At 40.1% G+C, this 16279-nt stretch overlaps 1 protein-coding gene across 2 annotated transcripts in view; it reads right to left on the minus strand.

Moving 5' to 3' along the window:
- LDLRAP1 (low density lipoprotein receptor adaptor protein 1) overlaps window positions 1-13306 on the minus strand; it is a 32131-nt gene extending 18825 nt beyond the window's left edge. For both annotated transcript variants that reach the window (XM_063444557.1, XM_063444556.1), the window contains exons 1-2: window positions 13109-13306; window positions 1577-1719 (exon numbers count right to left, since the gene is read on the minus strand). In XM_063444557.1, the coding sequence (XP_063300627.1) occupies window positions 1577-1719; window positions 13109-13193 (228 nt within the window). In that variant the 5' untranslated portion in view covers window positions 13194-13306. The remainder of the gene's footprint in view (window positions 1-1576; window positions 1720-13108) is intronic.
- Between the last annotated feature and the right edge of the window lie 2973 nt (window positions 13307-16279).

The following is a 16279-nucleotide window of genomic DNA, read 5'->3' on the forward strand; positions in this document are numbered from 1 at the left end:
AAAACCTGTACATAGGGGGTACTGTTTTACTCGGGAGACTTCACTGAACTCAAATATTCGTGTTTCAAACTGGTAAATTGTATTACAACGATGATATTTTAAGTAAAAGTGACGTTTTTTGCATTTTTTTACAAGCGAACTGCACTTTTATGGTCTATATTATTGTTGTAATATGTTTTACTGTTTTAAAACACTAATATTTGTGTTTAGTGAAGTCTCCAGAGAATAACAGTACCCCCCATGTACAGGTTTTATGGTGTTTTGGAAAGTTAGAGAGTCACATATAAGGCTTGCATTTCATTTTTTTCACATTGAAATTTGCCAGATTGGTTATGTTGCCTTTGAGAGCGTATGGTAGCCCAGGAATGAGAATTACCCCCATGATGGCATACCATTTGCAAAAGTAGACAACCCGAGGTATTGCAAGTGGGGTATGTCCAGTCTTTCTTAGTAGCCACTTAGTCACAAACACTGGGCAAATATTCGTTTTTTGCTTTTTTCACACAAAAACAAATATGAACGCTAACTTTGGCCAGTGTTTGTGACTAAGTGGCTACTAAAAAAGACTAAACATACCCCACTTTCAATACCTTGGCTTGTCTACTTTTTCAAATGGTATGCCATTATGGGGGTAATTCTCATTCCTGGGCTACCACACCGTCTCAATGGTAACATTACTAATCTGGCAAATTTCAGTTTGAAAATGTAATGTTCTATATTTGACCCTGTAACTTTCCAAAACAACATAAAACCTGTTAATGGGGGGTACTGTTGTACTCGTGAGACATCGCTGATTACAAATATGTGCATTTTTTTTGCAGTAAAACCTAACAGTATTATGACATTCACAGTTAAAATGTCAGACGGAAATGCAAATTTATAAAAAAAAAATCTTATTTTTCTCACATTTTTTTTACTTTTATTCATAATAAATGATGTTCCATATATGAATAGTTAATGATAGATTAAAGCCCTGTTTCTCCTGAACAAAATTATATATAATAAGTGTGGGTGCATATAATATGAGAGGGGAACTACGGGTGAACAGACATATAGCGCAAATTCCAGTTTTTGTTTACGTTTTGTTTTGATCAGAACGTGCACTATTGACTCCGTCCTGAAGGGGTTAAGTGAAGTCTCCAACATTTTGCATTTACAGCTTCTCCACTGTGGACAGTCAACATGTAGATAACATTGCATTTCTATTTTGACAGGGTCAGCAGGTTCGAGTTCATATAACAATGCTACTCTTTAGATGGCTGCAGATAAAGTCTGACACTTCTGGTTGAATACAGATAAAGTTGTGCAAGATTTGTTGTGGACTATCCTTTACCTGGGACTCACCATCAGTGAATCAATTAGTAAGGATGTAGGAAAAGTGTATCCCAGCAGCTAGGAGCTACATGTAGGCCAGGGATAGGCAACCTTCGGCACTCCAGTTGTTATGGACTACATTACCCATAATGCTGGAAAAGCATCATGGGAGGTGTAGTCCAAAACATCTGGAGTGCCGAAGGTTGCCTATACAAACAAAAAAAAAACCTAAGGTTTTACAAAAATGTACACACACACTTACTGTTGCAACTATCCTTTTTACTGCAGCTGCACATAATTCTTCTCCTTTAGGTTGTTCAACTAGAGTCATGCCCAGATATTTGAGATGAAATAGCATTCCTTCTAACAAGGTTTCTCTGGTATCGGTCCAATTTTCTGGTAGTTCTAACAAAAAGAAGTTTCAAAGAATAGGTTTTAAGAAACAGACCTCCAACCCATTAAAGATGCATATTAACATTTTGTCAGTACTCCAAATAAAAGACAAGTTTTAATTTGTATCTTCCACTACCATACAGTAAAAGTTTATATTGGCAAAGTGTGCCTGTAGACCAATTTGCAAGATATTTATCAGACAGGTAATAGATCACTGAACAGTCAGTTGAGAGGCAGGCATGAGTAGGTGTATTGTTTTCCTTTGCCACGAGATGAAATAATTTGAGCGCTGAAGAAACAGTGACCCAGCATTTTTCGCTCATGGCCTCTCACAGCAAACCGAATCCTACCCTGTAGAACAGTTCCGTTTCCTACCATTTACCTCAGCATTTCACAATGCTTTCTGTCACATTCTGCCACTTCTGCAAAAGTGTTCATTTAGGGTGGTGACAAAGTGAGTGTTGGGGGAGAGATGTTGGTAGTTCAGAGAACGAGCCAGTTTTGAGTAGCTTCAGTAAGTTGCCCATTGTGTACTATACAGCTCTAGGACATTTAGTGCCCATGGCAGCAGTGTAGGAACAGCCTAGAGCAGGGGTAGGCAACCTTTTAGTAGCACTGCCGAAATAGGATTGTGATGGCCCATAGCGGGACGGTCTTTTTAAAAAAAAATACATTTTTATTGATGTGTGCATGTTGCCGTATTTTGCTTGTTATTTATACTGCAGTTGCTTTGTATTGTATTTGTGCGTTTATAAGATATTATATTGTATATGTACATGAGTAGTTTGTGATATCGTGTATGATACCTATGAATGTGGGCTGTGTATGGGGGCTGCTTGTAGAATGGTGTGTGGATGGATATGTCACATTGTGTGTATGTGAGGGGCTGTGTGTGGTATTGTGTGTGTGGATGGATATGTCACATTGTGTGTTTGGTTGTGTGTATGTGAGGGGCTGTTTGAGTTATTGCATGTGAGAGGCTGCATGTGGCATTGTGTGCATGTATGTGGATTGTCAGTGGTGTTCGTATTATTTGTATGAGGGGAGGGTTATTCTGCCTTTCTGTGTATATCTACACAGTGTGGGTGGCTTTCCTGGGTTCCAGTGGGGACTAAGCTGACCAGGTACAGGTCAAGAACTGGAGCTGCTGTGGGCTGCTCTACTAGAGTGTGGATTCCCATTCACAAGTGCTGGAATGAAGTGATCTGAGATCACTTCCGCTATGTGCTGCAATGCATAAATTGAGGATTGCTGTTACGGTTACCCTTAGGCTTGCTGAGAGTTGGACCGTTTGGACGTCTGGATTCCTAGCTGCTGAAGAGAGGGGAAGCCGATTTCCATAGTATTCCATATGAGTCCTGTAAGTGTAGAATCATCCCACTAGCTATAGCATAGCTAGGATACCTTTCTGCCCACAAAACGAGTCAAAGCAGCGATTTGAGGGTCAAGTAAGAACTGAGGTCTGGAACACCCAGCCTGCTTTTTATTACAGTCAGGTACACGCAGACCCCTCCCAGGGGGAGGTATAAAATAACCAATAACAGCATAGTACAGCCCCCTGATGCCCTCCCCTCTGCTTGGGAGATAATTGAATTTCCTACTGTATCTACTCAATTATCTCCAAGCTAAAACTTATACATTTTTATACACTTTTATAACTTTCTTATTTTACCTAGCACATTAATAAAACTTGTATTTTTGTGAACAACATACAGTGGGGAACAACATACTCAAATTTCGTGTGAATCCGTCCAGTAGTTCAAAAGATATTAAAAAGTCCTTTTTGGACCGACCGCACGCCTGTTTGCAAGTCCAGAACCAGTTCCACAGAGTCAGGCTGTGTGGTCGGTTGATGTTCGGTCGGAAAATCGGTAAAGTTCCATCCGAAGCCGGGGTTGGACTATTCGAACGTACTTCGGCTCGTGTCGAAGAAGACACTGGTTACCGATGACCGCATTCGACTGCATTAAAATGGCCGCCGCCACGTGTTCGATTGTAATGGCGGCCGCTTCGACTACCTCAGGGATTTCGACGGTGCCGGCACTTCAGCGTTATTTGAAGTGCCGGATCAACTATTGCAATGCTGATCCCAAGTAATTGAAAGGCACATACTTCGAACTAGTGTTCCTGTAACAATTGCCCTTTACCCGTTTGGCTCTAGCAGCCTTGAGTGCCGTGGAAAGACATCTCAAGTGCCGTGCATGGCACACGTGCCGTAGGTTGCCTACCCCTAGCCTAGAGTCTGGACAATAGTACTGCCATCTAGTGGAGTGTATGCCATATACAACCTTTGTAAATCCATACTGGACACCTGCCCCCATAACTTCAATATGCTCAAGCTGTTAAGGTGACAGGAGTTATATAGGCCACACACGCACACACTTTAATCAAGAAGCCATTACCCCACATTAAAATTATATCCCTAAATATTACACTTTTGCTAGAATTCATCCAGTTACAGTTTAAAACTCTGTATAGACTGATAAAACCACCTATTCAAGTAGAGAATTTTACATCCTTATTGTTCTTACAGTAGAAAACCCCTTTCCTTAAACTGGAAGAAAGGAGATTTAGTCTAAGGCAAAGTGTGTGAATTTGCATTCTTTAGTCTAGTCTATCAACTCAAAGATTCTGTAGCACTTCAAATAAAGACTTGAGTATCACAAATTTATTTTTTCGCGGTAGTGCTTGTGCATAAAATTGCCATTAAAGTGCATTTAGTGTAGCACACAAGAAGGGTATATACACATTTAATGAATGCCAGTAAACATTCAAACTTTTAAAGTGTCAGTGACACCATTAAAGTGTTAAGACATTGTCAATTTTTTGTTAATATTCAGCAGTAATTGTAACTTCCATCGGAGTTAAAAAAAAAAGAATACAAAAAAAAACACAACAGTGCAATATGCAATTCAACCATCTAAATTATGGTTTTATCACACTATAGGGTCAAGAAGTCATGAATACAGGTTTGTGTTCCTGACCCTATAATGTTCCTTTAAGTAGTGGTTTTCAACTAGTTTCCGGTCAAAGGATAATCGGGGAATCTGATGCCAGAATATATTCCCTGCACAGCATCCTCATTCTGTAGTTTGGTCACACGGCTACTAGAATGACTTAAGTCCTAAAGCTTGTGTTGCTACCTTCACCCTACCACGGTTTTAGACATATCTTATTCAGTTTGCTTTTCTGTTGGTAGAAGCCATTTCTTTTTCTAAATCAAATGACTGAGGGAACCAAATTTGGTGTCCCATGTAATATGCCAACAGCTAGATTGGAAAGACCAGTACCCTTGTAAAGGCTCTGGAGGCCATGACAGACCAAAAGGGTCAAGCCTTGAACAGATAGCAATGACATTTTCCTTAATACCAGATTTACAATAAAAAAAACCTGTAGATATTTTTGGAGAAACTAGAATGTGCAAGTTTTTTTGTTTTGTTTATTATTTTAGGGACACAGTCTACTGAAAGCTACAGTGAGACATTACCTACATATGCAAACAAATACTTACAGGATAAAACTAACAAAGCAAAGTAGTAAGTGAAATGTTATGAGAGTGAAGCCAGAGTAGCCATTTCCAGCAAATTTTGTCACTGCCCTCAGCTGTTAATATCCATTGTGAGACAAACCTCACCACACAAATCAAAATATCCTTTATGCTTTAAATGGTGTCACAAAAATACTAGGTCTGCACTTATAAGCAAAAGCTATTTTATGGTGCTTTAAGGGACCGAAAAAAATATATACACAAACATTTATTGCAAGTGAAGAGTAATCGCTTCATTGTGCCTCTGCATAATTTTACCAATTTGTACAGCTTTGCCATTAGGTTGTGATAAAGTTTAGTTTGAGAATGTTTGTCTAGCATTAAAGAACTGTTGCAATTTAATGCTGCCCCACATCATGATTAAATATGCCAGTAAGTAATTTAAAAATTAAAGCAGTATCACACTTAAGGGATACTACAAGTACCAGGAATACAAAGCTGTATTCCTGACACTATAGCTCCCTTCTCCTCCCCTCGCAACCCGGGTCAATAAATGGGTGTTAAAAAAAAAATAAAAATAAAAAAAAAATAAAATAAAAAAAAAATCACACGGGGGCGGGGCCTGACCGCCAAGACGGCCGGACGCACATGCTGCGGTGGCAAGGGGCATAATCTGAGCCCTCACGGCGACCTACCGAGACTAGAACTGCATACCAGCCTGAGGGGGATAACCAGCACCAGAAGCGGCACCTAACGGTACGCGAAGCATGCAGCTCCGACCACAGAAACCGGAGCATAGCAGCAAGGCCTACCACTCACTGAGACTAATGGACCACGGCCGCTCTCCTGGGACCATATTACGCTACGACCTCGACCCCCCCCCCCCCCCCCCCTTTGGACCGATGGGGTCATCCCGGTCTCCACCAAACCAGGGCAAGCAACATCACAAGCCCCGGCTAAACTCCGCAGCTCAAGCAACGCGGGCAGTGGGCCACTCAAGATGGCGGCCGCAACTCAACGGCAGAAGCCCGCGCCAGCCCAACCAAGCAGCCAGAGTTACTACACGGCGGAACAGTACGCTGAGAGGCTAGACAGGCTCTTCCAAAGGCTCTGGGAGCGACTGATGCTACGCTGTAGATGGGAACCACCCGACCCGGTGGGCACAGTAAGGAGGGACAAGGTGCGGAGCTGGCATGGACCCGTAACGGGCAAACCACGCAAGGCGAAAGTCGCAGACCGCCCTACAATCCTTCCCGGGCTGAGGGCCTCCCGGAGGACACCTCCACGGCACCGACCACACCGCCAGAAGTCCGACCGTCGCAGGCGACGGCAGAACATCCGAGCTCCCCACGGCGCCCGACAGAGGGTAGACCCGGCCTCGACTATGAGAGCACGAGTCCGTGGACAACAGGTGCTGGCCTTCATTCCGGCCTGGGGCTGGAGCACTCCTTCCTTGAACCAGCGGCTCACCGGCCTCTCGCTGACCCGTCCGGCACATGGCTCAGACTTTCCAGCAGGGGTATTGGCTGATAGATGGCCTGTAAGCCCGCAACCCCACCACATGCCACCCACAGCTATGGACTCTTGGTGGACAATATAGCAGGCAAATTGTTGTAAGGACATAACTGTTCTGATCCAGCTTTGATGAGCACTTACTGTTTATGTCTTATCACAAATAATATTACTCTGATGACCCAAGGCACTAATTTTTCAAAGTATGTACATAGATATGACACTACAGACCAGCATGTTTTTCTAGGCCCAGCTTTTCGGTTGGACTTACAGTGTAGACCTGTGTCCCCAGCTAACACGCTTACTCCTCATTAATGGTGTATAAACAAGTGTAGTTTAAGCAATATGTTAATATACATACTTATACGCTACAGCTGAACCTAGCATGTATGACAATGTCTAAATAATATAAAAAAAATCAAACCGTGCCTTAACCTTATGACTAGCACCTAGCGACTACTAAGCTACAGGACAATCCTAGATCAGCATGTCTTCTCCAAGTCTTCTCCTATGTGGATGTTATTGTCAGACTAATCAATATGTATACGCTGTGCTTACTGACATGACTTGCTTAGGCATGTTTACTACTCTAACACACAACTTACCCTTTGACTCCACATAAGTTCTCTTTAACACTTATGAGCGGAACATTTATCAGCCTGGTTATACTTATTGTTTAATATTCAACTTGTTCCATATTCTGATTCTCAAAAAAAAAAAAAAAAAAAAAAAGTGCAAAGTTTCTAAATGCCAACCAATGTTAAACTATGACTGCATAATTGTCTGCACCAGCTGTCGTGGCAGTGCAAACGTGTTTGTTCTCTATATGCACAAATAAAATAAAGATTGACAAAAAAAAAAAAAACACACAAACACCTTTACTTATCTGATCCCAGCACCAACGGACAGCGCATTAGATCTCCCCATAGAAAGCATTAAATTAATGCTTTTCTATAGCGAAAAACTTCACTGGATGTACTCATGCAGAGCGTGAGGCCGTCCAGTGTCAGATACCGGACCAAAGGTCCGTATGGAATCAGGATGTGCCTCAAGTGGCTTAGAGCAGCTATGTAAAGAGGGATACTGTACCCAGACCACTTCAATACGCTGAAGTGGTTCGAGTGCCTATAGTCAGGGCCAGATTAAGAGCCCTGTGGGCCTGGTGCTGACAATTATGATGTCCTAATTACAGAATCTTATCGACCAAAAACACTAAAACAGTCATACCTCTCAATCGGCATGTATCTGATTCCCAAACGTAAGGAGGCTGGGGAGGGTTATTTAAAAAAAAAAAAAAAAAAAAAAAAGTTAATGCGAGTGTGTGCGTGAGTGTGCATTTAGAAGGCAGGGCGCCTGAGTTTTGTCCTGCCTAGGGCAGCACAAAACCAGGATACACCACTGCTCATCCTCATCTCAGGGAAATATTACTCGCTGTGTGTCGCGGATGGTATTCACTTGTGCCTCTGGCGGTCACCTTTCTGTTGGTGACGTTTGTGTGTCGTAAGACTTCTTTTGGTCAGTGAAATCCGCTCTATACGCTTCAGGTTGAGAGAGCGGAGGAGATTTGCTTCCTCTCGGCTCCCTGGCCAGGCTCCGCCCCCTGGTGGCAGCTATCTTTGTGTCCCCTCTTAAAGCTATCCAATTCTTTTTAACTTTTATTTGACAAAAAAAAAACAAAAAGTCTATTTTATTGTTATACTATTAAGATTCTAAGTACATATTTAATCTCATGTTTTTATTTTAATTTCTATTAAATTTTACCTGAATGTTTGGTCACATGATCTATGATGTCACTAATTAGAATGATGTCAGTAATTGCAATGCTACTTAAACAGGATAGGACCTGCATGCGGTAACACTTTGAAAAAAAACATGCTAACAGATGAAATGCGTTTTATTTTGTTTCCAATAAAGATAGCGAATTAAAGCTATTTTGGAGCCTCCCAGCCTATCCTTTTAAACATCATGATTTTTAGCATCAAGAACTGGAGGACTCGCAAGTGATATCCTTGGTGGGGATTATTCCACCTACGCTTCCTATACTGAGCAATATTCCTTTTGTCCCCGCTTGTGAGTATACCTCTTTATCCTAGTTTTATTCCAGACCATAGAGAGCACTATATTGAGTTTTTTTTCTCCTCCTCCTCCGATACCTGTTTTGGCACAAGTACACCCTTACCTTGAAGACGCCTCCTAGAGCGTACCAGGACCATCATCATATCCATAGACTGGGATTGTACCGCCCAGGCGCATATCTGGAGCTGAATACAAGCGCCAGAAAAATTTAAGTGCAAATTTCTTTATTTACCACTATCAGCAATTTAACATACTACACTATATCTGTGTCCTCTCCGACAGATATATTAACATACTACACTATATCTGTGTCCTCTCTCTGTGTCCTCTACCACAGGCACTACCTATTATATCTACCGTTCTGCCACAAAAGAAGAGACTCTGGTTCCAGAGAAGTTCTAGCAGCAAGATTACAAGCACTGATATATTCCACCACTTAAACTATGGGTACTACCAAAAAATTTAATAAACCCACAAATCAACTGTTTAGGTGACAAACTACTTTTGAACAGTGATGAGTGAATATAAAGAGGAGAGTAATATTGTAACTCTAAAGTATAGATATAATGCTTCCAATACACTCCCGTTTTAAAGAGCCTTTTTAAGCCGACAGGCTCTAAAATGTGTAGGCCCCTGTGCCTTTAAGGTCAGTAGTGCAACCTTCTTCAATGCAGAACACCTCAGATTATATAGAAGACACAAGGGAAGCAGAGCAAATTGTGGGGAAAAAAATAAATAAATAAAAAAAAAAAAACACAGGTTTGCTCACCATCTTTGGGAGCCTATACTGAACTGGCTCGAAGTTTATAAGTAGTTTACCATAGTGTGGTAAAACCCTCTTGAACCAGTGGATGGTCTAAGGATAGGAGGCAGTAGACCAACTTTTATAAAAGTAAAATTACATTTAAAAATGAAAAAAAAACCAGTATATATATCTATACCTTGAGACGTAAAGATGTTTTGATTACCCATGCTTTAAAGAGGCAAGTGTTTTTCTTTAGCTTAAGGTGACAAACCAGCTTTGAACACAACCGTTTTGTTTTTATTGCATATTACTGCACCATGCTTGGGAGTAGTTTTACACACATACTCACCTAGAAATCCAACTTGCAGTATTACATTTTTTCCTGTTTCATGGCATGTTAAATGGAGTGAATTTACAGCACACATATTGGAAGTGTAGACATGTATTTGCAGTTGGTTAATGCACTTTGTATTTATATACTTGGCTGAACTTTAAAGAAATTAAATCTTAAAGACAGTGCACAAAAAAAAAAATATTTAAAACAACCATTGTAGTGGTGACTGATTGAGCACAGATTTGTAATTGTTTTAGTTCCTTGAGAGTTGAAGTTAATTACACAGACCAAATGTAACCCCAATGGCACTGGCTCATCATAGAAGTGCTTTTTTGATACAAAAAACAAACCAAAAAAAAAAAAAAGGGTATAAATATAATAAAAATTATGTGCTTCTACAGTTTTATGTATGAATTAAGTAAAGAACGGTCAAGTCTATTCTAGCTTATATGCCATGAACACTGCAAAGTATGCAAGTTCGTTAACCCACAGTGCACACAGCACTGAGCTCACTCATATGGAATTTCTTCCTTGATGACCAACGCAACATGAGAATTTCAAAACCCCCAAATTTGTTTGCAAAATAAAATTTCCTCTGCTGCTTTATTTAATCCCAGTAAATGCTGCAAGAGCTTTACTACGGTGTTGAGGGAACAAAGAACTGTCACTTTTCTACATGTGACAGTTCCACTTTAAGTGCTTCTGAGACCTGTGAACGGGCTAACAAATAGCCCTGCCACATTATCCGAGAGAAGTGTTCACACAAATTATAGATGCCTCCCTTTCAATACTGGGACATAAGCATAGCAAGGTGCACAAAAAAACCATCCCTGAATAAACGAACACAATGAAGACAACAAATGTCAGATTTTTGTGTGCATGCAACAAATGTCAATTGTTCATAGTAAATAAAGATTCAGTTTCAGCTGAGACCTAGTAGAACAAAGACCCTTTAATCTACTCACATAATAGATATAGCTGTGGGATGCTGCAATGCATAAACAAAAAAGGACCTGTATGTAGATATTCATACATTAGAGCATGGTACAATTTTGCAGAAATCTGATTTAATTTCAGCAGTTTTAAGAAGAGACTCACTGGGATCAGAAACCGCTTTGGATGTCCACACGTTTGATAATTGCACTGGGCGCTTATCAGAATTACTCTTCACAGGGAAACATTAAGAGTTATTACGTGAACAATTAGATCAGTGCCCCAATTACAATCTTGGCTATTGTTGGGGTGGAGGCAGTCAGCAGCGTTTGGTGCCAAGGCATAAGTTTATATATACACACCAGAAAACTTAATTACGAGTGCTATGTAGGATTTATATGGTGTATTTTGGGTTCTAAATTACTGGGTAGATTTAAATGTTGCACAGTTAGACAATATTCAGGCAGATTTTAGTTTTGATGGTAAATACAAAATTCTCTCCTAGTCACTTACAATTCACATTGATGTTGAATGTAAAGAACACAGTTTGGGTTATACATAACACACAAAAGAAAGAAAAAGCACATCATTTAAATCAATGGTTTCATCTTGACTTTGGTCTGTCTCCAATCCTGCTTTGATAGACTAAAGAACAACCTGCTGTATTGGTTATGAAGCCTTTAGTGCCCTTCAACAAGACAGATACATCTATCTGAATTGGCCAGGTTGAGTTAACCCCTTAAGGACAGATGATGGATATATTCCGTCATGATTCCCTTTTATTCCAGAAGTTGAACTTTTTATGCAGTGTTATATGTCAGCTTGCAGGAAAGAGATTGTTTACAAAACTCATTAATCGAAAGGTGCATGTGGAGACCTGTTTCTCAAAAGGGACCATACAGCTGGGAACTTCTCAGGTACTTCAGGCACCTCATGTCACAATAAGTAGTGCAATGTGGTAATGTTGCACCATGACATTGAATAGTTAACACTTGAAAATATTCTGCACTGACTTAAGAGAAAGTCAACACATGGCTGTGCATGTTAATGGAGCATGCCAAGACCTTAGAATATGGGTTAACCCACTTATTAAATTTGGTGAGAGACCCCCTCAGAAGCTGCAAAGTCTGGTCATTAGCAGAAAAAAAAAAAAAAAAAAAGTTTATAGCATGGATGAAAATAGTCAAAGTGTCACTGAGTAGGTTAGATCTGTATTTTGTCCTACCAGTTGCTTTCAACTTTATGCGATGATTTAACAGCCTGTCAGTCCACCACCACGTTCTATTTAACTTTCTGCCATTCAAAATGCTGTAGTCTTCTGAAGAGACAAGTTCACTATAAAACGAAACACCAACAATCAAGATAAGGGCTGAAAAGAAGCCTCACTTTTCGGAACAAAGTTTACAGTTACCCCCTGATGTCTGAAAGTTTTATTACTCACTTTAAACTACTGATGCATCTCATCAGGTAACACCAAATGAAACAGGAAGCCATAACAGCGTACCATTTACATTTTTTTACCTCTCAAACAATAGGCACATCGATTTATAGGAGTACACTTACGCCATGATTTTATACATAGCTTACAGCCATTTAAATCATTAACACAGTCTCAGTGAACATTAAAACACATTAACCAATCAGGCGACCACCAATAGAAATGCAGTGTTTCTATTAACTGACATTTGTCAACAGCCTTTGTCATTTGATCTACACATACCAAAATCATTCCAGAACCTCTCCCTCTGCCTCTCAGAGGATGCAGTGTCATGTACAACAAATACTAGAGACCCAGTAAGCGCTTTTCAACATTAAAACCAACACACCAACTTTTACATACGGAGTGTGGCGACTTGGATTAAAATAATCAAGTTCATTATCTTTTTACGAACACTTCTAAGGAGGTCATTACATTTTACAAACTGGTCATCAATTTGCAGTGAATGTAGAGAGTGCGTTATTTACAACTGTGGCACACACCAGGTCATCGATCCCTGATGGGAATAATAAATACATGTTTACTGAGCCCAGTGGCTACCAGAAAACACACAAGACATTTTAACTCTGCACCGCAGCAATCAAACAGTTAACCAATCCAGTTCACAGCAATTAGAGTTTTTTTTTGGGGGGGGGGGGGGAGAGAGAGAGAGAGAAAGGGCTTGTTAGCACCCATGCGCACACGCAGAGTAAACATTACAGGAATGTGTTCAATAAGGCAAAGTAACCCACTCCCTCTGGCAGCATTACTCACCCCCCCATACTGCCCCCCGCCCTTCCCTTTAAATCCCCAACTCTGTTACTCGCCCTGACTTACTCTTGTGTTTGCCCGATCCCCAGGACTGCTTGGCTAGGCTAGGGCTCCTGATGATCGCCCTTCCTGCAGACTTTAATGCATCCATCGTGTTGTAAGGCAGCAGTCACTGCCAGGCACCCCTGAGCCCTTACACCAACTTTCTAAGTTCGGCTAACTTTTCTCCCCTCCCTCAAACCCTGGCAGTGATGTCGATGAATGATCACGTCTGAAGCGAGGGAGGTGATATTTATGTAAATATGGTCATCTGCTCCTGGTTTAGCCGCACCCCCGATACCTAATCCTTTGCTCCCTGATCCCAATGCAATTAAAAGAACAGTCCTGCTAGAGGCACGCTTTAATACAGGAAAACTAATATATATATTTTTTAAATTATTATTATTTTCAACTAATCTTGGGGTTGCATTAGGTTATTGTTAGGAATGAAGACAGCTGAAACCTACCATAAGGGGGAAATACTAAATCATCTTCTGTAATTGTATGACACTATCACTTTAATTAGTGGGACTTGTAAGAGTATGCTCTCTGCAGGGCTGCAATTATTTTACTGTGGCCCTGCCATCTAAAACATTTATAAACAGCATAGATGGTGAGCTATTATGCATCTAAGAAGTGTCATGTTGACTTTTAATGTATTTTTCTGGTACTTTACCTATTTGCAAGTTTTAATCCATTATTTGCACTAAAATATGTTTTTTTGGTTTTTTAGGGGGTGTGAAACATTTTTCGTTTTTAATGTATAAAAGAGCAGCACAAATGTGTGTGATGTAATGTGTGGACATTTCTTTCCCATTATTATTTTTAATTACGCATTATTTATACATTGTATAAAAAAGGTGCCAGTTATTGCCTTTCACATTAGTTGCTTTTAATGAAGTTTTGTAATTTCAGCAGTTGGTTTATATTAGGGAATGGCAGATTAATATGAGCCTTTTTCTCTGTGATTTCCATTAAAAAAAATTTGAATTCTACCATGGAAAAATATGAAATCACACAAACCAACTCAAATGTTATGTTACTAAATCAACTTAAATTAGTTAAAGGAACACTCCAGGCACCATACCCACTACAGTGAGCTATCTGAAGAAAAAAGGCACACATTTAAAATGCATGCATGACTTCACATGAGCAATGTTCCTATAATCTCATCCAAATTCTGCTCATATTCTATTTCTGGTTGAATGGAAATTGGCACATGTCAAAATATAGACACTGTAATCAGGGCCGGTGCTAGGATTTTTAGTTACACAGGCGAAGATGCATTTTGGCGCCCCCAACCCTCATTTAAAAAAAAAAATGCATCTTCACCTGTGTGTCTTTCCTCCCAAGACACAGGCACACATGCATCATTTTTCAGTCACACAGTCAAAGTCATACAGGTACACTGTCATACAAAGACAGAAATAATCATACAGACACATACAGTCAGAGACATACAAGCAGAGACATACATGCATACAGAGACATGCAGGCATATAAAGACATACATGCATACAGAGGCATACTGTCATACAGACACATACATACAGACAGGCATACAGAAACATACATACAAAGACATTCAGGCACATACATACAGACATACAGGCATAAAGAAACATACATACATACATACAGGCATACAAAGACATACACACATACAGATACATGCATGCATATAGAGACATAACTTCATACAGACACATACATATATACAGGCATACAGAGACATATAGGCATACAGACACATACATACATACAGAGGCATACCGTCATACAGACACATACATACATACAGAGGCATACCGTCATACAGACACATACATGCATACATACAGAAACATGCATACAAAGACATACAGGCATACAGAGACACACACACACACACACACACACATACGTACATACAGAGACATAAAGGCATACAGTTACATACATGCATACAGATACATATATACAGACATTCAGAGACAAACATACATCCAGTTACATACATGCATACAGAGACATACAGAAACATATGTACAAGACATACAGGCATACAGACACATACATACATACATACAGAGGCATACAGATACATACATACAGACAGGCACACAGAAACATGCATACAAAGACATACAGACACATACATACAGACATACAGAGACATAAAGGCATACAGTTACATACATGAATACAGAGACATATGCACAGACATTCAGAGACAAACATACATCCAGTTACATACAAACATACAGAGACATTGTTATGGTACTTTTTGAAAGTAAACCAAAATGTTCAAATGTCTATCTGTTCCTGTCCAAATCAATAAAATTAAATTGCGTATATACGCTGAAGTAATTAAGTCTGACACACAAGGTTCAGGTCAAAATAACTTCGAGAAAGTTTATTGGCAAGTGGAGTAAAAGCGGGCGCGCAGGCCCTTTTAAGAGGCATTTTGCGTCATCATTGATTATTAGAATATCAGCAAATAAACATCATCAATTGGATTAATTGTTAAGTGTCGGGGTTAGTGTCTTACCTATTGGTTCGAAAAATTAAGAGGTTAGTCCCGTGCCCACCCATCAGAGGTGGGATTATTCTGGACACGGGTGGGGATAAGGGGGTCTTGAACGTCATTTTACATGGTCAATGATATCAGGCTTCATGTCCAGGTGCAAGGTCTCTTATGAATAGAACATTTCATTACTACTGTGTTCTCGTGGCCTTCAAACTACATTATCTTACAAGTTCTAAGGAGTAACCGGCAAGGTTTAAGGAGTAGCCAGCACCTCCTGGTGCTTGTCCTTGCAGGAAACACAGTCTTTGTCTACTATACTAATTGGGTTGAGAAGTTCAGTCACGTAAGGTAGTTTTAAAATGAACAAGTTAAGTCATGAGGACAAAATGGAGGACTGAAGAAGTCAGGTTAGGAGGACAAAATGGAGGAAGAAGTCAGGTTAGGAGGACAAAATGGAGGAAGAAGTCACAGTGTAAAGTTAAAATGGAGTTAGTACGATAATTCAATACAAGTACAATAATAATTTTTAATAATTCCACATCAGTCCCCCCTATGAAATGTTAGATTCTAAGAGATAAAACTTTATTATGTTAGTATCAGAAGACGTGTTAACCCAAAGGCACAGAAACCCCGTGGCCGCTAGCTAGGTGTTAATGCAAAGTGCAAGTCTGTCCCTAGAGCTGACCCTA

The sequence above is a fragment of the Pelobates fuscus genome, chromosome 1 (genome assembly GCF_036172605.1).
Source record: "Pelobates fuscus isolate aPelFus1 chromosome 1, aPelFus1.pri, whole genome shotgun sequence".
In the NCBI taxonomy this organism is placed as follows: Eukaryota; Metazoa; Chordata; class Amphibia; order Anura; family Pelobatidae; genus Pelobates; species Pelobates fuscus.